The 24,355-nt window shown below is 41.3% G+C and overlaps 1 protein-coding gene across 4 annotated transcripts in view; it reads left to right on the top strand.

Moving 5' to 3' along the window:
• The window catches only part of MASP1 (MBL associated serine protease 1), a 65,880-nt gene that overhangs the window by 6,258 nt on the left and 35,267 nt on the right, over nt 1-24,355 (top strand). For all 4 annotated transcript variants that reach the window (XM_039850555.1, XM_039850556.1, XM_039850554.1 and 1 more), the window contains 2 exons: nt 21,870-22,047; nt 22,837-22,968. In XM_039850555.1, the coding sequence (XP_039706489.1) occupies nt 21,870-22,047; nt 22,837-22,968 (310 nt within the window). The remainder of the gene's footprint in view (nt 1-21,869; nt 22,048-22,836; nt 22,969-24,355) is intronic.

The raw sequence follows: 24,355 nt of genomic DNA, 5'->3' as shown, positions 1-24,355 counted from the left end.
CATAGTGTAATTGAGCCAAATACAACATCCCCTTTTTCTCTCTGTTCTCAAAGTCTTTAATATTTCCATTAACCTCTGCTCCAAGGTCACTTTCAATTTAAAAAAAAAAAGGAGAAAAGGCCAGAGACCCCAAAGTAGCATTAATCAGACTGAGATACAGCCAAAAGTATGTCCAAACTTAAGGCATTAGAAAACATTGTTCAGTTCCCTAAGTAATGATCAAGTGTTTGGGAAGTGTAGGGTATGGAGTAGTAGACAGTAGGAGCTGAGCTTGGAAAGTTAGATTGGGGAGAGATTCTGAAGGGCTTTGAATGTGATGCTAAGGAGTTTGGATTGTATCAGCAAAGAGTACAGGCAAGAGTAGGGATTATATCAGAGATGGATGTAAAAAACATGGAAGAGAAGCAGGAAATTATTATATCAACACAGTATTCCCTGGAATTTAGAGAGAACTCACAAACAGTGCCATAGATGGGAAGTTATTCTTTAAAAGTGGAGCTGAAAAGGTTGAAGTATTTCTCTCCTTTTTTTTTTTTTAATTTAAGTAAGAAAATAGTGTTGGAGTCTTTCTGAGAGACCAAGTTTATTAAGATTGTATCTGGTTCAAAAAATATGAGAACCTACTTTCTAAACTTTCTCTGGCTTCCGGGAATAGGTTCTCATCAAACCACTATGGGGTAGACTTTGCATATTTTTAGTATTATTGTAGTCTCATTTTTCCACAGTCAGTAATTCAATAAGAATTAACCTTGTATTAACCAGGTTGTTTGATCAATAGCAAAGTAGTGCATTTACTAGGTAGTTGTACACTTATAATCTCATTCCATTTTTAAACAATCGTATGAGACACAAACTACTATCCCATTTTACAGGCCAAGAAACAAACTCTAGAAGGTAAAGCAACCCATCCAAGATTGTATAGCTAGTAAGTAGTGAATCAAGGTTCCCCATCCATGTCTTGTGACTTTCAATCCTATGCTTTTTGGCTACATAAGCTGTGTTCCACTGAGCCCCGAGATTCTTCAGGGGCTTATAAGAAAAGTAGAGGATGGGGAGGCCTGGTAAGTGGGGCTGTGAACCCCTAACCTGCATAAACTCATTTTAATTGTTGGGTGTTGCTTACTATTTATGTTGGATCTGCATTAAATATCTCATTTGCAATAAAGTTTCTGTGACTAAAAACTTTCCCAAATTGAGGTTCCATGGCAGAGTTTTTCAATTTCGACATTTTGAGCCAGATAATTCTTTGCTGAGGAAAGCTGTTTCAATAATTATAGGATTTTTAGCAGCATCCCAGGCTTCTACTCACTAGATGCCAATAGCACTTCCCCTCCCGCTGTGACAACCAAATAATGATTTCAGAAGTTGCCAATGTCCCCAGAGGGACAAAATCTCCCCCTTTGAGAACCACTGCTCTATGGGATGCTGCCCTTCTTTGACTGTTTTGTGTTAGAGACTATGAGAATTTATGAATACAAAAGACCTGGTCCCTTACTAAGAAAAATAAACTTAGAAAAATAGCCATTGCACAAGACAGAAAAGGTTAACGGTAATAAAAGACTGATGATAAAGAATGAAAAGGGATGGAACTGGTTCCTCTAAGGGATGATACGGATTGGTAACCTAGACTGACATCAAGTCTTTATAAATTCATTAAAGATGGAGCCAACTTCTCAGAGTTACAAGGCCCAGCCAGAGGCTATTCACTGAGACACTAGGTGTTCATCATCCTAAACTGAAATTTCTGACAAACAGGTCAGTTATGTCTTTCATGATATAATCTAGCCTCTTCCAGAACCAAACTCCAGGAGAAGGTGGATTATGGGTAGGTTAGAAGAATCCCCCAGCTCATTTCCCTAACTAATAATGCTGGTCATAAAACCATGGCATTCTTGAATATTTGGGTTGGAGAGTGAATTTAACCAGAAGGAAATGACCAAACATTGGCTTAATATGAGAGAAATTTCCATAGATTTAGACAAGTCTAGATGTGAATTTCCTAACAACTTTCTTCTCTACTCTCAAATGTGTCAACCACCTAGAAATTTTCTCAGTGAGAACACTTGCTTTCATTGGAAGCCTCATAACCAATGAGTAATGTACTGAGCAATTATTTCTCATGAGTTTTTCTCTTATTTAGACAGATGCCAAGTTTGACCTTGTTAGAACTCTTTTATCAAGATGATAATCACACAATAGAGGATTTAACTCATTCCTTTGCACCCCACCCCCCCAACTCTGCCAAAAAAAAAAAAGATCAGTCTCCTGGCAAGGCAAATTAAGTTGCTGACATCAGCTGCATTTTATAGTGGAAAAAAATGACAAAGTATTTTTCAAGGGCCACAATAGAATCTGAAGATCAATTCTGACACTGAATTAAGGACACTGGAGTACATTTCTATCCAAAGCTTGGCCTTTCTGGTTGAAGAATGTTTGGGAAATTGGTTCATGTTTTCTATCCAGGGTGGCAAGACACCTCCCTGAAACCCCAAGGAGATGGACTAGATCTTTCGAAAGGGCAGCATGGTCTTGGGGCCTTGCCTGAGATTCAGGAAATGCCTGTTCTAGTCCCATATCTGCCATTAACTCCCATATGATCTGGTGTGGACAAGAAAGTCTTACAGCACTCTCTCTGCTCCAAAATTAGACTCATGACCTCTGGGCATAGCAAAGGAGCAGTCTGCTTGAGGCAATGCAGAGACCGAGCTGCCTACCTGAAGTGCCCTACAGTACTTGTATCTCTGATTCAGACACATTTTTCGAAAATCTTTGGAAGAAGTAATTAACATATTGGGCAAGGAGGGCAAGAGATATGTCTCCACTTGTGCTTTCCCAGCTGACTCCCTTCCAGAATGCCATCCCAGCATCGACATTAGCTTCCCTGCAGAGGTTGCAGCAGCCATGAGGCCTGAGCAGTCCTCCCTTTGCAGGATGCTGGATGCTGGTCAGCTGACAACTGGAGCTCATCTGTGTCCGGCAGAGTTCTTCTCCTGGAGTCAAAAACTTGCAGAATGTCAGGCTACAAGGCCCTCTGGAGACTTATCTAGTCCCATACTGTTGCTGTTATTATTGTTTTTCAAATATTTTCTCCCCAATGAACATTTTCTTCTATCAAAATTCTATCAAGGCTCGATATAGAAAACCAAAATGGGGCTGCTCAGGGTAAAGGTGGCTCTGAAACTCACTCTGCTCACTCGCCCTCCTTAGTTACCCTGAATGTCACACCTTGCAGGAACTACAGCTTAACTATTACTTAATTTCACGTTGTACAGCAGAGGAGACTGAAACTCGGAATTCAGAGACAAGACTAGTAGTCCGGCCTCTGAACTCCCAAACCCAGAAGCCTTCCACATATAGTTGAAACCCTTTCACCTTTTCTAATTGCCCCCTACCCTTTGCCCTTAGAATATGTGTATTTCCTGGCAAAAAATGAGAGGGAAGTGCTTCCCTTTCCATCTGAATAAAGCATGAGAATGCTATGCCACCCCCGGATAAGGCAACATCCCTCTTCAAAATTCTGGGGTCTTTTCATCTGGTCCATGAGGGGGTGAGATGAGATGATCCCTGAAGTCCCTTAAATTCCAGAATTCTAATCCTAATCTTTCTTGCCAGAACTTTCCAGATGACCCTACCAAACCCTCATTATCCTAGTTAGAATAATGCCAGAAACCGGTAATAATATGGTACAACAGCCACTTCTCAAAGTTCCACAGCCATAAGCACTCCAATAAGAGCCTACAGTCTGCTGGGGATGCCTTAGTGACATGTCATTTAAAGAAAACTTGTAAACATATCATGGCACTGCTGTCCTTTTCCAAGCAATTTTAAGTATCGCTGATTTCCATTTGGTGGGATAACATCCCCCTTTTTGAGGCTTTTTCATTCTGTGACTAAATCCCCCTGGCAGACTTAGAAGTGTATTTAAAGGACCCTTCAGTTCACAAGAACCCTTTCTAGCCCAGGCCAAACCCACAGTCTACCCTTCCAGCCTGGCCCATCAGAGTGATGATGACCATACTGCTGACACTGCACAGCAGTAGCTTGAAGAAAAACAGAAACTCAAGGCTGTGGTCTGGATGCTCTCATTTTATGAAAATTCCTCTCTCTGGCCTGATTTCTTGTAGTCCTTGGTCTTTGAGGCACATGTACATCTAAATGGCAGCATCTGCTTCTTTGGAATGTGGCTACAATGTGTGGATTCTTGCAGTGCACAGATGAGGCATGTAAATCACAGCTGGTTAATATTGCAGACAAGGAGCAGAGCAAAGACGTTGGCCAGAGAGTTGGCAGGCTTGGATTCTTGTGGTCTTTCTCTACTAACTAGGTAGCCTTGGGCAAGTGACTACTTCTAAAGGGGACTCTGTTTTCTTCTTTCTCAGATACAGGGACATGAACCAGAAGGTCTCTAAGGCCAATCTAGCCCTAATATTCTATGCATCTAAGACCTCAGAAATCATGGTTCAACTCCACCACGATCATGACTGAAGCCCCAGGAAGGGCAATTCATTGGCCAGGGTCACACTGGGATCAAAATTTATATTGGTCTTTTCTTCTTTTCAAAAAATTAAGTGACAGTGGAATCCTAGTTTATGGATGCTTAGATTTTTAAGTGTAATTTAATGTAAGTAAGTATAATGCAAGGCAAATATTGTCTATAGTCAAATTTACTCAATCTCATAAACATTGTGGAAAACTGTCTTTTTTCTTAGAAATGCAACAAATTACAGCTCCATTGATTGAGTGTCAGATAAAGTGGTCAAGTTGGACTTAGAAAGGAACCCAGGAGCTATAGTTACTGAAAGAGGTATTTAGACCAGAACCACCAAGGAGACAGCAGATTTATCCATCCTATATTCAAGTTTACTCCATGACATCTTTTCATTAGAAAAAGAGACAATAAAAACCTTCATTCTCTTTTTATTCTCCCTCCCTCTTTTTCTCATTGAATGTGCATAGCTCTTTGGCATCTGTTAAATGCTACCAGCTGTCAGTCTCTCCCCTTCCAGTTAACCCTCTACATGTGTCCAGAGAGATTGTCTTAAAACATTACTTTGAGTGTCCAACTCTCAATACCTTGCAATGTCTCCCCACCATCTATGAAATGAAGTCAAGGAATCCAATTGAAAAATTACCATAAGGAGAGACCGCAACAGAGACAGGGCCCACTGAGATGAGTAAGACAGTACCCACTCTCAAGGAACTCATGGTTTTATAGTGTGTTATGAGATGAGTATATAATTACTAAATTAAAGCTGGGCAAATAACATGAGGGATATGAGGCAGTATATAAGTTGAGGAGTGATCATTTCTGGGTGTTCAGGAAAGGCTTTGGAAATAGTTAATGTTTGAGATAAGTCTTGAAGAGTAAATAAGAATTCGATAATGCAATTCCCTAAGCTTCTCAATATCCCTAAGCATCAGTTTTGTCATGAGTACAAAAAAAAATGTGTATAATGATATAGTACTTTCCTCGAACGTTATAGGAAGGTTTAAATGAGATGACGGCTACAAGTGGAAACACTACACAAAAGACAATCAAGCTCAGTGGTTCAGAGATCAGGCTTTAGAGCCAGTCAGGCCTGGGTTCAGGTCCTGCCTCCACCTTTTATTGTAAAATGGGAGTAATAATAATGCCTACCTCATGGGCTTTTTGTGAATGAGATAAATGCTTTAATGATATACATCCAACACATATGGAATTAGCATAATAAATATTATTGTAGAGGTAATGATGGCAACAGTGTGAGTAATAAAGTGCCTGCTGGTTTCAGTGGATGCTCAATGAAGGACAGTTTTCTCATTTACTCTGACTCTACCACTACGTGGCCATCTTTGACCTTGCTCATGTCGCTCAGTTTTTTCAAGCGATTTATGGAAAAGTATTTTGAAAGGGCTGATCAAATGCAGGAAAAGAAACTGAACACAAAGAACTTAAATGGATTTGTCTAAGTCTCCGTAGAAAGTCAGATCTCGATCCTGGTCTTCTTACTCCCACATAGTGATGTCATCTCTCCATTGGCCTTTCTAAGAACAAGTTTTATCCTGGAAACGACCTTGATATGTTTCCCGGCTCTGCATTACTCCTAAAGCAACACTGCCTGTCAGGGTAATTAAGTAAAATTTAGTAAAACGGAAAGAACTTGAGGGTCTCTGTGTTGCCTAGATTTTGTTAAAGAACTCTCTCCGTCACCCTGGTTTTGAGAGAAAAAAAATATTTTACAATAGTTGGAAATGGAATCTGAGCTATGAAGGATGGGAAATGCTCAATTTATCTGTTCGTGGTATACAAGTTCTAATGGTGAACTCAAGGTCATTCCACTAGACTGTCAGCTCCATGAGTTCAGGGCCCATGTCTATGTTTTTTTCCCAGCAGTAAGCACAGTCCTGGGGCAGAACAGGAAAAGGCACATGTGTACTGGTAGTGAGCATTAAGGAAAGTATTCTGGTCTAGAAATCAGCCACTGATTTCTGCTGAGAAGTTAGGCAAGTTACCTCTCTGCTCCAGTCTTCAGTTTTTCCATCTGCCCAGCGAGAAAATTGAACTAGCTGGCTTCTGAAAGCCCTTCCAGTCCTGGCAGCCTGCAACTTTCAGGTCACTGCCCTAGGCCTCATCGGTCAGTCTGCATCCTGCCATATAATTGAGAGATAAATTCATCCCATGGCCCTGCTCCAAACTGACTCTTCTGACCCCCAGCCCCTAATTTTGTGCAGAGCTCTGTGTTTACTCAGAACATGCCCTCGACCTTCAGGCTGTGGCTGTGGCTGACACCGAACTGCAGCAGCTCTGCTAATTCTGTGGGGGTGGACAGGCCAGGCCTTGGCCCCTGAAGGAAAAGAGAAATGAGAAATGGATAAAGGTTTCTCATGAATTTTAATTATATTCCCTGGCGGAATTCTTTCATTCCATACATACCGGGTCCCAAACACCAACTCTAGCTGATTCAGAAGAATCAAGAAGTGAAAATGAGCTTCAGAAAAGTGTGAGAGAAGAAAAAAAAAAAAAAGGCTTATTTTATGCAGGAAGTGCAAACATCACAGGCTATGAGGTGATGGAAAACAGAAGGAAGGTCAGAAGGCTAGGACAGAGAATGTGCTCAAGTGTGGGTGAGCGTGAGGTGGGAGTGTTCCCGGGTGTAGGTGTACCTGGTGTGCAAATCTGTGTGCTCGTGTGTACATAGGCTCCTTTCAGACACACCTTAGCAAAAAGCAGTGTTTGAATTTACTTTGGTGTACTCACAGAAGAAAAGTTAGGGAAGGGGAGGTATTCATTCATTCATTCATTCATTCAACACATTTATTCATTGAATGCCTACTATTTACCAGAGCTTGGGGTATAGCGATAATTAAAACAGAGAGAAATCTCTGCCAGTAGGGTACTTATATTGCACTGAGAGAAACAGACAATAAATATTAAACATAACCATAAGTAAATTATATAGCGAATAGTAAGCTGATAGGCAAAGAAATAAAATAGAGCAGAGTAAAGAGGGCCTTGTGAGTTGGGGTGGGGGTTATGATTGAAATATGTTGGTCAGGGTAGTCCTCACTGAGAGGGTAACATGTAAGAAAAGACTTGAAGAAGTTGAAAAAGTTAGCCACGTGGCTTTCTGGGGAAAAGCATTGCAACCAAGAGAACAGCCTGTGCCAAGGCCCTAAAGTGAGAAAGTGCTTGGTGTGTTTGAAGAACAGCGAGAGTCAGTGTAGCTGGAGCAGGAAGGACAGGGATGAGAGATGAACACAGAAAGGTATGTTGGGGAGCAGGGAAGGGAAGCCTGATCAAGGGGAGGGGTGTAGGGCGGGGAAGCAGGGTCCCCGCTAAATGCTGACGGGCAATGGCAGACTTTACAAGCTGCTTTCACACTGATGTTTCATTTGACTGCTTGGGTCTTAGAGGACAGAATTACTATCCACCTTGTATGTTTGTGAAAACTCAGCTTGAACATAGTGCTGTACTTGTAAATGATTAACAACTGGATCTGGATGGGGGATTGGGGGTGGTTTGGGAGGATAGGGGAGAAGGGATGTGCAGTAGCATACCATTCACCACCCAGATGTGTTGGACAATAATAACCTCAAGAGCATAGCTAATAGTAAATTTAAAATTATTAGGAAGTGATGAGTTTTTATATAATGTTTTTAACATATATTATTAAATTATAAGTTTATAAAACTCAATTCTTTATAATGCCTATGTTTAACAACAGAGTCATGAAAATCCCTGAAAAGCTGACAATTGACTCCACAAGCCAGTTCTAGCACACCACTGCCTGGGGAAGTTAGAGTGACGCATGGCATATGGGAGGCAGAGCAGTGACCAGAACCCAGGCTATTCAGTCCCTATCCCAGCTTTCTGGGAGGATTTCCATGGGAAGACATGAGAAGGTACATTTGGCAGTGGCAAAGGAGCTTGACAGGTCATGCGTTCCTGGAAACTGCCAGGTGACACTGGCCCATTTCTGGTCCCTTCTCTTCTCCCAGCACTTAATCACTGCTTTCACTCCAGTCTCGACTGTGACATACCTCAAGCCAGGCTGCCTCTGCTGCAGAAGAACACAGCAAGGCTTTGTTTTGTCCTGTTCTAGGCAATTTTCCTGAACTGTTTGGGGCTCAGCCTCTCAGCCCCTGAGGGAATTTGCATGTGAATGAGCCTGGCTCTGAAGTCACTGATGGGATGGGGAGAGGAATCCTAGCCACTCAGAGGCCAATGAGAATATAAATCCTTCCTGGCCCTCCTTTCCAGGCAGGATTCCCAGGCTCTCCCCACCCCCTACCTCCAACCCTGTACTCACTGAGATGGTGGGCACTGCCAGTTTCCCACCTGCGGGATGCCTCCTTCCCAGGCTCCCAGGGACCCCTCCCCATTCAGCTCTTTCTTCTCCCCAAGCTCATGCTGCCTGGAAACCATTCCCTTTTCTGTCCAGAGACCTCCCTGCAGATGGGCAATGCTTGCTGTAGCAGTGGGATTCTTAGACTCTAAGGACTTGTGAGGAAGCTGTGTCTCAGGCCACCAAAGTGTAAATGGTATCTAGCAGTGCATGTAACAAAACCCTGGGGCTCCCCAGCTCTGTTGGGAGGTTTTTACTCTAATTAACAAATAAATAACAACACTGTACTGGGACTATCAATATACCTGAGCTCCCATCTTGGCTCCGCCGTTATATGGGCATTTAAGTTTGAACCAGTTTCTTCACTTCTCCGAGCCTCAGTTTCCCCATCTAAGAAAGAAGAAAGACTTGATAGCCTTTGATGTCTTTTTATCTCTGTCCTTCTGTGGTTATCTGATTCCAATTACTGAGCCAGGTCTGGAAGACATCTAGATTTTGTCTCAGGTCTGCTATTCCTAGGATGTTTGGCTTTGGAAACCCATATCACCGCTCTGGGCCCAGAATCACAATATCTGCCTGAAGCATATTCATTACAAGACTACCATCAGAAGCAAATAAAATAAAGGTGAAAAATACCCTGCCAACTGGAAAATTTCACATAGCGCCAGGAACTATTACTACTATTGTTGTTGCTGTTATTGTTATTGTTTTTGTGGCCAAATGACTTGCACCAGGACTGAAGCATCAACCTTCAGCCCCTCTAAAATGAGGCCATCCTGAGTCTCAGACCCACCAGTGCTATTTTTATTAATATGGATTTTAAGAGCTTCTGAAACACACACACACACACACACACACACACACATGCACACGTCTTCCTTTTTTTCTAGTCTCAGGTTCTTGTCTGGCATCCAGTACCTTTAATTTGCTCCTTTTCCATGACCTTTAACTGTAATTTGGACAACTAGATAAAGTAGAAAAATTGGACTGTTAACCGCTGGAGCAATCCCTGGAGGTGACAGACTTGCAGAGTGTGACCTCTCAGAAGCAGAGAGCACTCATTTGTGACTCAGGAGTCCTGGACCCAGAACTGTCACTGAATCATTGGCCTAAATTCATACATCTAGAGAAATCCTTTGAAACACAGGGCAGTGAAGAGATTCCTGGACTTCATACTATTCTCTTGTGGATAGAAGTTTTTGGTGATTCTTTACATTATTCTGGTCCTTTCTTATAAAATAAGGATAATATTCTTTCTGTGTCCCCCCCTCACAGAATTGTTAGGAATTTTATAAATTGCAGTGAACCAAAGGGACCTAACCCACCACCTGCCCATCAAAGAGGCTGAGCTGAGAGGGAGCTCTAGGTTTTCTTCCTGCTCCATCAGCCTGGGACTTAGGGGTCTCATAAAAAGGAAAGTCCCCTGGTAGCTTCAGAGAGATCAGAAATGGAGGAGAATCTGGAAACAAGGATATTCAGGGACAGTTTCAGTCTCTTAATTCTTCTGTAAACACTTGAAACTACCTAGGCCCCACTTAGCAGGGAGTCCAGAAAGGTATCATCTCAGTTGACTGGATCTCAGTGGTCCTGTTCTTCTCACTGATTTATTGAGCACTTACCATATCTCAAGCACCTTCTAAATGTTTACATATATTAACACATGTCATGTTCACAATAGTCCTGCGATATAAATACTATTATTTTCACTATTTTACAGCTGAGAAAACCTATATACAGAGTATATTAGTTTCCTAGGGCTGCCATAATAAGTCACCATGAACCAGGTGGCGTGTAACAACAGTTTATTATCTCACAGTTATGGAGGGCAGAAGTCTGAAATCAAGGTCAGCAGGGCCATGCTTCCTCTAAAAGGATTGAGGGAAGAATACTTCCTGCCCCGTTTTGATTCCTTGTGGTTGGCGGCACTGTTTGGCATTTCCTGGGTGTGATAGCATACCTCCAATCTCTGCCTCTGTCTTCATACTTCCCTCCGTGTGTGTCTCTGTGTTCAAGTTTCCCTTTTCTTATAAGGACACCAGTCATCTCAACTTAATTACATGGGCAAAGACCTATTTCCATGTAAGGTCAAGTCAAGTCCAAGGCTTAGGATTTGAACATTTCTTATAGGAGAATACAATTCAACCAACAATACAGAGAGTTTAAATAATTTTCTCAACATCTAATAATTGGTGAAGACTCATATGTGCAACTCATGTGAAGATGAGGTCCCAATGATCCAGTCTCAGTAAGAAGTTACATCCCAAAACAAAAAACTTAATCAAAAGCAATTCTCAATTCAACTCATTCTCTTGAGAAACCAAAAAAGTGCAGAGATGTTATCACAAACATCCTTAAATGTTCAATCTCTCCCCTACTCTCTCGTTCTCTCTCTATCCTCTTTCTTCCCCCGAAGTCTTCATGAACTCCACACCAAAACACTTGTCGGTATCCCCTCATGCATCCACTCACACCCCATCCTATGACTCCCTCTCGGACTTGACAATTACAAAAGGTGTCTCCCGACATGAGACCCACCCTGCCATGCAATGCCATGTGTGAATTTTAGTTATTTTGAGTTTCTTGATTGTTTTATTAGAATTTTATTTTTCCCTGTATTTTTATGTGGAATTAAGATTTTTATCTTTTCCAGTTGAGTTTGAACTCAAGGGCTAGAAAAAATGAGAGGAGGTGAGAGAGTGATGAGGAGTCCCTGTACCATTATCATAAAGAAGGGAAAACTCAGCTGGTTGTGAGAAGGGGAAGGACTAGAAACCAGGCCCGAACTACCAGGCTGATTTAGTTGCCCCTCCTGTGTGTTCCCTTTGCTTATTGACCTCAACTGAATGATTTTATGTCATTGGGTAAAAGATGAAAGTAGCTTTGGGCCCAAGTTTCTCTTTAAAACACTTTTTAAATTTAAGAACAGGGAGGAAAACTACCTATAGTTCCACTAGCCATGGCTAACAGTTTGCTCTAATTCCTTCTACTTTTTGTGTTCAGTATATACTTTTAACACAGTTGTAGTTATACTGACTTTTTCCTGGTTTTTTATTTGATATAACCTACTACAAACGTTTTCAGTTCATTGCAAACTCTCCATTACTGTGATATATTAATGGGCGCTTAACAAAGTTAATGCTAATTTAACTGTTCCCTGAGACTTGGATATTTACATTGTTTCTAGTTTTTTATTATTGTGTATATCTGCTATAAACATCACTGTTCATAAAAGTTTTTTCCACACTTGTAATATCTTCCCCTAGGTTATAGTCCCAGATGTGGGGCCAAGGAAGAACTTTCTAAATTAAAGATAATCCAAAATGACCTGATCAGTCTTGGAAGGTAGTGAGTTTCTACTTGGAAGGTAGTGAGTTTCAACTGATGGTGAAAAAGTCATATGAGTTTTTAGTAAGGATGTAGTAGAAAGATAAGAGTTAGACTAAGTAACTTTCAAAGCCCCCCAAATCCACGAGATTGTAATTCTCCAAATTTTAGTTCACAAATGTCTTATTCTTTGTCCCAAATTATTTCTTTACTCACCATACCAGTTATATTTATTGCTGTGTAACAGACTACTTCAAAACTTAGTAGCTAAAACAAAATCCATTTTATTTGCTTATAATTCTATGGTCAAGAGTTTGAAATGGGCTCTGCAAGATGGTCCTTTTGCTGAATTTACCTGAAGTCATTCACATGGCTGTAGTCATTTAAAGTCTTGACTGAGCTGAAAAATCCAAAATAGCCTCAGTCACCCGTCTGGTGTTTGGTGGTGGCTTGTCAGTTATTTGGCTTATTTCTGCCCTATGTGGCCTTTTTCCTCCAGTAATCCTGACAGGCTTCTTTACATGGTGGCCTCGGGGCAGTATTCTACAGAGGGAAGAGCTGTAAGGCCCTCGGAGTCCTGAAAGAGCTAGAAGGCCTCCTTGGAAGTGACTCACCATTTCTAAAACATCACATGTTTATTATCAAAGCAATTCACAAAGCCAGTCTATGAGCAGCAAAGTCACTTTGTAAAAGGGTCTCTGTGCAAAAATGAAAGCAATTGTTTGTAGATATTTTTGCAAACAATATATCATAGTCTACCCTCTTGCCAAAATAATTCATGTACCTCCCATGTGTAAAATACACTTTAGTGCCATCCCTCAAAGGTCTAATCCCATTAACATATCAGGCTTGAAGTCTAGGACCTCATGATTTAAATTAGGTCCAGAGGCAGATGAGTCACCAAGGGTGTAAAGCCTTGAGTGCAGTTTCTCTTGATCCAGAGATATCTGAAAAGTCATCTGCTTTTCACAGACCCAATATCTTCTTGTCTTGGTGATTCAAACACAGGATAACCACAATAGAATTCCCACTGAAAAAAATGAGAGTAATGGGAGGAATATCACTGTTACGGTTCCATAGTAATCTGAAATCCAGCCAGATACCTGTTACCAGACCAGGAATGTTCCTCGATTAGAGCCCCTTTCTGCTCCCTGAGAGTGGTTCTCCAGTCCACTGCTCTTCGTGGCTCTTGTTGTTGCCCTCTGGATTCTCATTTTCACCCTATGGGACATTCCTCCTTTTCCATAAGAAATGGCACCTGTTTGCAGCCGAGTAGACCTTTCCACAGAAAGGAAACAAAATTTTGCCACCCTGAAGCTGCTTTTTTTCTTAATTCTCTTATTAGTCAACTTAATATCTGTATTAGCATCTGTAAGACCCAAAAAGCTAAACAGCAAATTCAAAAGGCTTAATACTAGTTATATTTCTTTGAATCTCCCTTTTTTTTCAAATTGGTCTTTCAAAAAGTACTAACAAACAGCTATTTGTAATGAGAGCTCCATAAAAATTTTCCATTTTAGAAATTTTTCTAATTCAAAACATCCATAATCTGGCCATTGATGGTAGAATTTATAGTGACTCAAACCAATAAAGGCTTTTTACGGCTTAATCAAGGAAGCAAAAAGTCTTCCCAAAGAAGAGTGCAAAGGATGCACCCTCATAGATCTGAAAGTTTACTCCCAAAAAATGTCAAAGAAAGTCCAGACCCTTGTTACACAGATGGTCAGGATGGTGGCATGCGTATGGTGTCTCTGGCCTCCCACAAATGCGAGATGCCTCCAGCCACAAACACGCTAATTTATGGCACCAGGCAGGCGGTACTGGAATGAGATTTTTCCAGCACTAACAAGTAACGAAGGCTTGGATGACAAAGGCTCCTTATGGTCTGGGGTCCCTTATGACAAACTCCCCTGGGAGCTGGCACAGCCAGACAAAGAGACATTTGGAACCTAGTCTATTTGACTGGCCACCAGGTGCACCACGGTAAGTGTAGCTTCCAGATGATGGAGACCAGAGAAAATATCTTTGATGGTCACAAAGCCGAGCCCCTAGGACATAAAACAAAATTGAAGAAAAAATCTCATTCATTTTTTATGTAAAGATTCGAGAATGTTTTTCTGAATAGACTCCAGTCTAAAGAGAACTACTTAACAACTTAGCCTGTGAGGCCAACCTGTGTTTTATCCCTGTGGTTATTTCTTTCTTATGACAAACAACATAAAAGACATAGATATAGAAGAAGAAGAAAAAAAAAATAACCATCTCCGTGAGGAAAGGATCAATTAGGAAACAAAAACAAAAACTCAAGAGCCACTAGGCCTAAGAAGCTAGCTTCACACATATTTTTTCTTGGCAATATAAATTTAGAAGAGAGAAAAAGATTCTTAACACTTCTAACTTTCATTGAACCCCACAGATAAGAGATCAAAGAGGCTGATAAGGTAAAATGCTTATGTCCATCTTCTCCCAGCTTTAGTAGTGGGGGAGTTAGCAGTATCTCAGACGGTGAGTTCTCCCAGCTAGCTTGTCAATTTGTGAGGGCTAAGAAAAGTTAATACCTTCCCTCTCACCTTCTACGTTCGTCTAGCTGGACTAATAATCAAATTAACAGAGACAGATTTACAGGAGAAGATCAAAGTTTTAATACATGCACATGGGGAATTCACATAAGCATGAAAATTCCAAAAACAGTGAGGCAACATTAGATATATAAGACATTTTTGGACAAAGAAAATGGGGGAAGGGGTATTAGATTTCAGAAGTGAGAATAGGTGATTAGTAGTTGAGGAAGAGCAGAACATACATGACAGGAACATTCTTGCTAAGAAACTCAGAAACAATGGGATGTGAGGTATCTAGCTAACAGGTTCGAAGTCTTCTTGGGCAATGCTAGGGTAAAAATCCTTAAGGTGGTTATGCCCAGGCTCTCTTCCTAAAAAGCAGGTTTCTCTGTCTGAATCTCTGGTAGGAAATTGGGAGATGCTCAAAGTCTCTTTCTGAGTCTTGTTTCTTAATAAACAATATCTTAAAATCAATATCTCAAAAAGCAACTTTAGGGTGGCAAAATTTTGGTTCCCTTCACCACCTACTTTCTGCGCATTGAAATTTAGGGCCTAGAGGCCTCTCTTCCTTTTAAATGACCTCATTCATTTCTAGTCCAAGCTGGTTGGTACATTTCTTTTAAAACTGTGTGTGGGTGTGTGTGGGGTGTGTGTGTGTGTGTGTGTGTGTGTGCGCGCGCGCGCGCGCGCGTAATAGATCAGCATATAGTCCATTCCAGTAGACAAAACGACACCCACAGTTGTTTTCAAAATAGGCCTCTCTCTACTTTGAAGGGCACATCAGGGTGCTATGGGACAATGCCCTTAAGATTCTTTGATGCCCTTTTGTCTAGCTGATGTTACTGAAATCAAGGGGTCCGTTTGCCTGTGTGCATCAAAGCCAAAGGAGACACAAACAGGAGTTTGCAGCAAAGAGAGTAGAGGTTAATTTAAAGAAATGGAACCAAGCCTGGAGGCACAGGTGAGCTAGTGCTCTTAAGACCTGGCTCCCCGATGGCGATGGCGTGTAGGCTACAGATTACCTAGGGCAAAATCACAGACACTTAGGTTTAGGGGTTTGAGGTCATTTTGAGAGCTGATTGGCCAGAGGTGAGATAAAGGTCATGAACTATTTTATCAGATCTTGAGGACACCTCTGAGGTCTTTTCTGAAATCCCTTTGTCTGGTCTCATAAGAAAGTAGCCAGGGAGTTATCCCATCTTAGGGCTCAGGAGCTGAAACATAACTTAAGTCAAGATGTTATCCTCAGCCTGCCAGAGGTCGGAACAATGTGACTATTAGTCATGCCCGGCTACTGTCTTCTGCCGCCTCGGGGGTTGCAGATTATCGAGGGAAAGTCTAGGTCTCTGAGGGTAAGAGAGAGAGTGATGATTTCTAGAGCTAGGATTTAAATCTAAATTTAACCAGAGTTAGAAGGACCCTCAGTTTCACTGATAGGGAGTCCTAGGCACTGCTTTAAATCTTCTACATCTTAATGAAGGGTTTTATAGCCAGATTTTTAACATGATTTTTTATCCTGAAGCCATTTTTGCTTTTACAATATTTTGTTAGTGGAGAGACTAAGGATGAAAAATAGTCTTATTTTCAAATCCAGCTAGTCCTGAGCCCTCTGTGTTTCCTCTAATTTCTATTTTCACACTGGAGACTTACTTTTTCCTGAATTACCTTACCATATACAGCTAGAAGCACATATGACGCTTTCAACATTCTGCCTAGAGATCACCTTAGCCAGATCGACAAGTTTATTACTATACATTTTTCTACCTTCTAAGTTGCCAAAGGCAAGTTTTGCCAATTCTTTCATCACTACATGACTCAGGTCGCCTTCGTCAAGCCTCCTACAGCCATTTCCTCACCACTTTTCTAGCCTCTGTTTGTTAGCTAATCCCAAACTGAAGCCACCTACGGGCATTAGAACTCATAAGTATAGGAGGAGCTGGGAAAGTGAAGGTCCCAGCTTCTCATAGACAGGGAGTTAGTTGGTGACCACAGAAAGGTCACTAATCAGTTCTCCTGAAACCCTGGCATGAGTGGAAATGATGGCGTCTGCAGAGAAATTCAAGAATTCAAGCCCATTTCAAGAGCCAAAATGGGACTGTGAGAAGGGAGCCCATGGAGTGAGGTCTATAAGAAGCTGTTGGCTCTGAGCAGCTACCACCTCTGTGTGTCTACCTGAAAGTATCTGGTGGTAGATCTGGGTCACTGTAGGTCTGGGTCACTGTTGGTCATCAGAGCCAGTTGTTGAAAGAAGATCTGGATGCTGATTGGAGAGAGTGAGGACAAGTTAGAACCTATTGGGCACATCTACATCTGTCCATCTCTATATCTGATCACAAAACAACCTTCAGAGAGTAAAAGGACTATTGCATTCTAATGCATGCAAGTTTTTCTTTTGGCCAACACTACCCTGGAACTATACCGGAAAGGAGATTCTGAGGAATATAGTTTCCAGATTAACTAATTGACAACAGAACAATCCAGCACACTCTCTGCATGTGTGCCTAAATTAACTCTGGAAAGCTCTTTAAGGATTCAGAGAAGATATCAAAAAGGGCCTCCAGGATGTAGCTTGGGAACAATGGCAAGCAGAGCCTTGAGCCATTGGGTCTGTAGGACAACCATCATTGGTTTGCCTTATGCCTTAAAGGAGCATGAGTGTTACTGGCTATGGAATCAGGATGCTGCATTTGTGGAGTTGGAGCCACCATTCACTAAATAATGACCTTGCATGATTCATTTAAGTGATCTGGGCTTCAAGTTTCTCATCTATAAGATGAAAGCGATCACTCCTAAGCAACCTTCTCTATTCACTGTTCTGAGGAACTGATGGGTAGCTGTCAGTGTATTTGTTAAAGTCTGATGAGATAACTTTATGGACATGTGGAAAGCAGCTGTAGCTGTGCTCACAATGAAATTTGGCCAACTTTTCTGCTGCTCTGCCTTACTTTTTTTGCCTAGCTATTTCATGCTGTTTTTACTGAGGTAGACGATTCACAAGAAACAGACTCTGACTTCTCCTCTTTAGATCTCTCTTTCCAGCTTTCTATCTGCAATAGATCCTTTTCCTACATGAGGTGGTAGTGGTAAGAGAGGGGTGATTGAGACTCTGAATACCCACAGTCCATCGATTCTCTCTGTCTGGATGCTTTCCCTACTATCCCTCAGCCTTCCACCTTCCATTTCTACCAGCCTAAATCCTACTCATCTTTCAGTCCCCATCTCAAAGAACATTTTTTTTTCTTCTAAAATGTTTTTTAATTCCCCTCAGCTGGATGCAATTTTTTCTCCTTTAAACCCCACAGCCTTTCTATCCTTCACTGCAATAACTATACCCTGACAACGCCTTAACATGTGCACATTTGAGCACTTATCTTGTTCTACCTAATTTTACATTCTCAGAGGCGGGGGACTTGCATATTAAGCTCATGCAACACATAAGTAATTTTTGGCATTCTCCACATTATAGTCCAGCGAGAACTCAGTATGTAAATAAGTGTTGAATTAAGTTGAAAGAAAACAAATTGAGGACATGCATCAGTGGGTTAGTATTCTAAATAACAATAGCCTGAATGACTATGGTTTCCCATAATAAGAATTAGGAAAATGAAGAGTCTGTGATCCCTAGCCAGATAGTTCTCTATTATTATGAATTTTGTGTCTTCATGTGATAAGGTATTTCCCTCCATAATGTTAATATGATGATCCTAGAAACGGGGCAGTCCAAAGAGGAGCCAGGGCTCAATCTTCCACCTGTACTCCAAGGTAAACGATTTTTATAGAATTTTACAATTCATAGCAGGAACTGCAAGTAGTAACCAGGGCCAGTGACCTTCTCTATTTAGTTTATGGCTGGAGCTGTCACTGAGCCACATCCTCTCTGAGAGATAGTCCATGCACCCAAGATAAGGTTTCAAGAGGCCCTTGAGCTAGACAAGTGGCTTGTCAAAGTGCCTATGTCTTTTGTCATGGATGCTCCCGGTTGGTGGGTTTCTTTCTCCAGGGTCAGAACAGTTCCAAAAGCAAAATTGATATCAGGAAATGCTTCTGGTTATCTCTCTACTCTTCAGCAAGTCACTTCCCCTCTCTCAACCTCAGTTTCCTCTGGAAGGAAGGGGATTGAAATAGCTTTTAAAGGTCCCTCCCTCCTAACTTTGATATTCTAGGACTCTATTCTGAGTTGCAGGTTGAATTTCTAGCACCCCAGGGTCTTCTCTGCTTCTAAAGGTATGATGAACCTGGTCACATAGCAGGAGGTGAGTGACAGGGAGCAAGTGAAGCTTCATCTGTATTTGTAGCCACTCCCCAGCGCTAGCATCACTACCTCAGCTCCACCTCAGATCATCAGGCATTAGATTCCCATAAAAGCACCAGTCCCTGGTGCCAAAAAGATTGGAGACCGCTGGTATATGATTTAGATTATCCCATGCGTCTCATCTGGGGCATGCTTACCTGTTCTCTAAAATATTGTGGCTCTCCAGGTGATGATTGTTTATCTTCCATCATGAAAAGTTCTCTAAGCCTGAAAGATATGAGAGAGTTTACTTGTCACAGAATTTCATTAGGTCTCTTTCTAATTCAAATGGTCTCTGGTTGGCTTCATTTAAAAGCGTCCATGCTACAGATGTTATAGAACCCAAAAGACCTTGGGTATAGCAAATTACAGGGAGGAGGCTGCTGTGTCTAGAAGTGGTAATGCTCAAGACAGGACTATTCATCAGTAATTGATTTTGTATTACATGGTAATAGACCATAAACAAGGTCAAGATTATCAGATTTTTCAGCAGGGAGCAATCTGTGTGCTGAAACTCCTACTCACAATCTTCCAGTATATATGTATGGATCTGTTAGTGTGGATATGATGACTTGTTAGAATATGAGTATATCAGAACTGCAAGAGAACATAGAGCTCAGTTCAATCCCTTGTTTTGTCAGATGGATAACTGAGAGCTAGAGAGGAGGCAACTATATAACAGTTTATGTTGGAGTCAAATAGGGCTTCAGACCATCCATATACCTTCCATTATTCCAAAGCAGAAGCCACCAAGATAGTATACTCCAGTTCCTGAAGTTACTCATAGAGGAAGCCCTTTCCCAGGCCCTCACTCTAAATCTATCTAGTCTTATTTTTATTAAATTCTGAGAAGAGCAGCTTAACTGGTGTCTATTTTACATCTTATTTCATCCAATTAACTTATAAAAGTTCAGAAATAAAACACTACATAAAGAAGACACGAGAATTGCAATGGCATTATTGTCTGGGGAAGTTCAACTCAGGGCAAGCGTCTTTACACAATTCACTAACCCCAAGATGGTTGATGTTCATAATAGTGTCCCTGAATACCCCAGAAAAGATCAGTATGTTTCACCTAAAAAAGCAGAAATTTGTATAAAGCACTTTAAAAAACATTACACAAAAAAATGTTTTTTAAAAATTTTGTTGTTATAGTTAAGTAAAACTTCAGCTATCTGCAAAACTCAGATAACCAAAATAATAAACCAGCTGTGATGTTCAAGGAAGTGACATTTCAGCTGTGAGCAGATAGGCACATTCTACAGTAATAAGGCTGGTGCGAGTTTGGCTAGTATCTGCAAAGAGGAATAAATAGCAAAGCCATGATCTCATCTTCTGTTTACACTTCAATTCCAAAGTTAGTGATTAACTGTCCTTGTGTTTTGTTGCCAGGGCAAATTGTTTTTCTTTAAAACTCCCACTTATTTTAAATAAATACATCATTAGTTTCAAAACAGAAGTGTCAAATGTCAAGATACTCTGACATATTAAACTAATGAACAAAACAATGAATTCATTAGAACCTACTAGAGATAGGCAGCCTTTGAGAACTTTCCTTTAATGGCTTTGAAAGGCATCAGAAATCATTCTTGATAAGAGATTTTCTCATGCATCTTGGCTAAAAGATCAGTCGGTTGCAAACACAGAGACAAGGTTAAAAGAATTGGGTTAGGTGTAAATGATAGAGTGGTGGGTAGGCCAAGCATTCATAGTTAAAAAAGTATACCAACCAGCTGCCATACAATGCTTCCCAAACCAACACACATAATCAGCTTTAGGCAACCAGTTTAAGATCTCTGCTGGGATCTCTGAGTATACATAGGGACTCTGGCTTTCCAATGTAATGAATTCTTTTAGAAAATAGGCAGTTTTTGCATCTGAGTCTTAACACGAACACACACACATACACTATTTGGGGATGATTCCAGTTGTTTCAGTATTATTAAGACTACCTGTTAAATGTAGTTCTGATTACATAACTTTTCTGTTCAAAAGTTTTCAATGCCTTCCCTTTATTCACAGAACAAAGAGTCACTTATTATTACGGCATTCAAGATTAACCATAATCTCGTGTCAACCTATCCTTCCAAGTAGATCTCCTCCTACAATACCCGCTCTTTGCCCACCCCCAGCTTTTCCTTCTCAAAATGGGTCTTGCACTTTGAGTTCTCGGTAATGAATATTTATTAGATAACTGCTCTGTGCCAGGTACTGTTCCATACATTGGAGACACATTTGAAGAAAACACAGTTGTTTTCCTTTGCCACTTATATTCTAATGGGGATCTTTCACCTCCTGAATGCATTCCCAGTGCTTATGTTCCATTAAAGCACCTGTCACACTGTATAATAGCTCTGTCTGTGTTTTCATCAGTCTGAACATTGCCATGCACAGCTCTATGTTTTATTCTTCTCTTTTCACCCTCTATCCCTCGCTTTGCTCAGTGGCAGGCATACACTGAATGATCCATGAATGACTTATGCTGTATATACGGTTTATTTTCTTTAGAAATGTGGTAAGTTTCTGTTGCATACAGAATCTACCTATGAAGTTGTCTAACTCTTTTTTTGAATTTTAATATTGAGTTACTTTCAACAAATAAGCCATTTGGTTGTCAACGGAAATGAGAAATGTCAAGCTACTTCTGACAGACCTGAACAAAATGAATGAAACAGTGATTGGATGGCCACATTGACTCAACCTGTAATGGGTCTTTCTTTAAATCCTAGAATCTCTAATCCCAACCCTTTGGGTTTCCCAGGCTGCCTGGCTACTCATGGGCAGCCCTGCCCTCTTTTCTACTGGAGACCAGCAGAGAAGCTAATTTAGGCAGCTGCTCATTTTGTTCCCTTTCTCTTTGACCCAAAGGTAGAAACTGAAGACCAGTTGCTGGCAATCTTCTGTGGCAGGGAGACCACAGACACCGAGCATACCCCTGGCCAGGAAGTGGTCCTCTCCCCTGGCTCTTTCATGTCCATCACTTTCCAGTCAGATTTCTCCAATGAGGAACGATTCACAGGCTTTGAAGCCCACTACATGGCTGTGGGTAAGTTGGAGAAGTATGTGGCTCATCCCAGGTCTCCCTTTCCCTATGAAGATTAAAAGTGCCTTGTGCTCTCTTCTTTACAGTAAACATCTGTATACTCACCACGCAGATTCTACCACGAATATCTTACTGCATTTGCTCTATCACATATCTATCCTTCAGATGACTAGTGATGTGGAGTATCTTTTCATGTGCCTGTTTGGCCATTCATATATCCTTTTGAGGAAAATTAATGTTCGAATGTTTTAAATGGGTTGAGAACATACATATTTTTATCTTTATATTTCCAATGCTTAGGGCAGGGCTTGACCCCTATAAATGACATAGGAAGAGAGAGGCAATCTGGAGTAGAAGTTAAGAGCCCAGGCTCTGGAGTCAGCCAACCTGGATTTGAATGCTGACTCCACCACTTACTATCTTCGTGACGTAGAGTCAGTTCTTTAATGCCTCTAAGTCTCAGTTTTATCATCTACGGAATGGGAATAATAACAGTCCTGCTCGCTATTATCACGAGTGTTAGAGGAAAGTAGCACCAGGAGTCAGGTTTGAACCTTGAGTTTGAACCTGGCTCTCTGTGGTTCTGGATAAGTTGCTCACCTCTTCGAGCCCCAGTTTCCTCGTGTAAATAGAGATAATAGCTACTTCCGGGCTTTACTTTAGGATTAAATGAGGGAATGCAGTATCTCCCAACACAGTGAGCAGCCCAGACTAAGTGCTCTGTAGGTGTTGGCTGTTGTCTTCATCATCACACATGGATCAGTTGACTGAGAGGCTCTGCCTTCCCCACAGATGTGGATGAATGTACGGAGCGGGAGGACGAAGAGCTGTCCTGTGACCACTACTGCCACAACTACATCGGCGGCTACTACTGCTCCTGCCGCTTCGGCTACATCCTCCACACAGACAACAGGACCTGCCGAGGTAGGTCCAGGGGTGATTCTATTCATCACTGTTATGTGCCACACTTTCCAGTCAGAGTATCTGTCAGCAGAAGGACAGATATTCAGAAGGAACAATTCAAAATGAAGTCAGAGAGCTGTGCCTCAAATACCACCAGAATGAAGATGCTGAAATGTCCACCAGCCCTAGCCGCTAGGCCATCTTTCTTCCCGAGCAGCAGGAATCTCTGGTCTTTAGTCCCTATCTCCACTCCTACTGCAGGTGATCAGCCTGGCCAAGTTAAGGGAGAAAGTAGCTTTCTCAGTCCTGTCTCTCTGAGCCATAAACCAGGCCTTGACGAGCAGTTCCTTTTTCTCTTTTTTCATGCCCCTTAGGTTCCTCTGTGATAAAGAGATCCTCACTGCAAAGCAGAGGGAGAAGAGAGACAAAGACAGAGACAGCAAGAAAACATCTCACTCTTGCTATCTCTGTTGTCATTGTCATCAACACTCCTATTCTATCATAGTCTCTGGGAGGGGCAGGGGTAGAGAAACGGCAGGGCTCAGCCACTTTCCATAAGGACTATTCTGGCTGGTGGGCAACAGCCACACCAACCAATGGTGAAATGTTGTAAATGCTGTACAAGAAGTGTGGCCATGGTGTCTGCCTAGGAAGTGAGCCAACACTTCCCAGAGATGGTGACACTGATGAAGATGAAAGAATAAGGTAAAGAAGGGCATTCCAGGCAGAGAGAAAAGTTTCACAAACCATCCGAGACAGGATACAACTTGGAAGGTTCGGGTAATTTCCAGTAGATTAGTATGACTGAAGGATAAGGAGCTATGTTTTAGAAAACTCCCTTGGAAGCTGAGTGAAGGGGTCACTGGAGGAGGGCAAGACTGGAAACAAGAATTCTTTTCCTTTCTCCTTCAAAAACCTCTTCTTGCTTCTGAATAAAATCTCTATGTGACCCATCAGTACAAGGCAGGCACATACAGGAGTTTTCTTGAAGAGGGTTATATTTTCTATGTAAGTATTTATTAAGTATCTGTTATATATTGAATATGATGGACGTTAAGAATCTGTTATATGTTGAATATGGTGGACGTTAAGAATGAGCAAGATTTCTTGATCTCTTTTTCATTTTCACCTCTGCCTTCAGGAACCTTTTAAAACATTATCTTCCTAATTGCCCCCACCCATGACATTTTAATACCACAGATACACTGTATATATGTTTATGTACAGTGCGTTATGCATTAAAAAGCATAAGATTTCCATCCCTATCAAGAACCAGTTTTAGCCCCCTTTGGTGCAATATCATCCCTGTGATAGTACTTGGGGTTAAAAAATGAAAATAGATGGGGATTCAAGTGACTTCAATCTAAACCTTATTCTGCAGCTTAGAGCAGTGGGACTTCAGGTTAGT

The sequence above is a fragment of the Pteropus medius genome, unplaced genomic scaffold (genome assembly GCF_902729225.1).
Source record: "Pteropus medius unplaced genomic scaffold, Ma_sr-lr_union100, whole genome shotgun sequence".
NCBI lineage: Eukaryota > Metazoa > Chordata > Mammalia > Chiroptera > Pteropodidae > Pteropus > Pteropus medius.
This window is presented reverse-complemented; position numbering and strand designations above follow the sequence as displayed.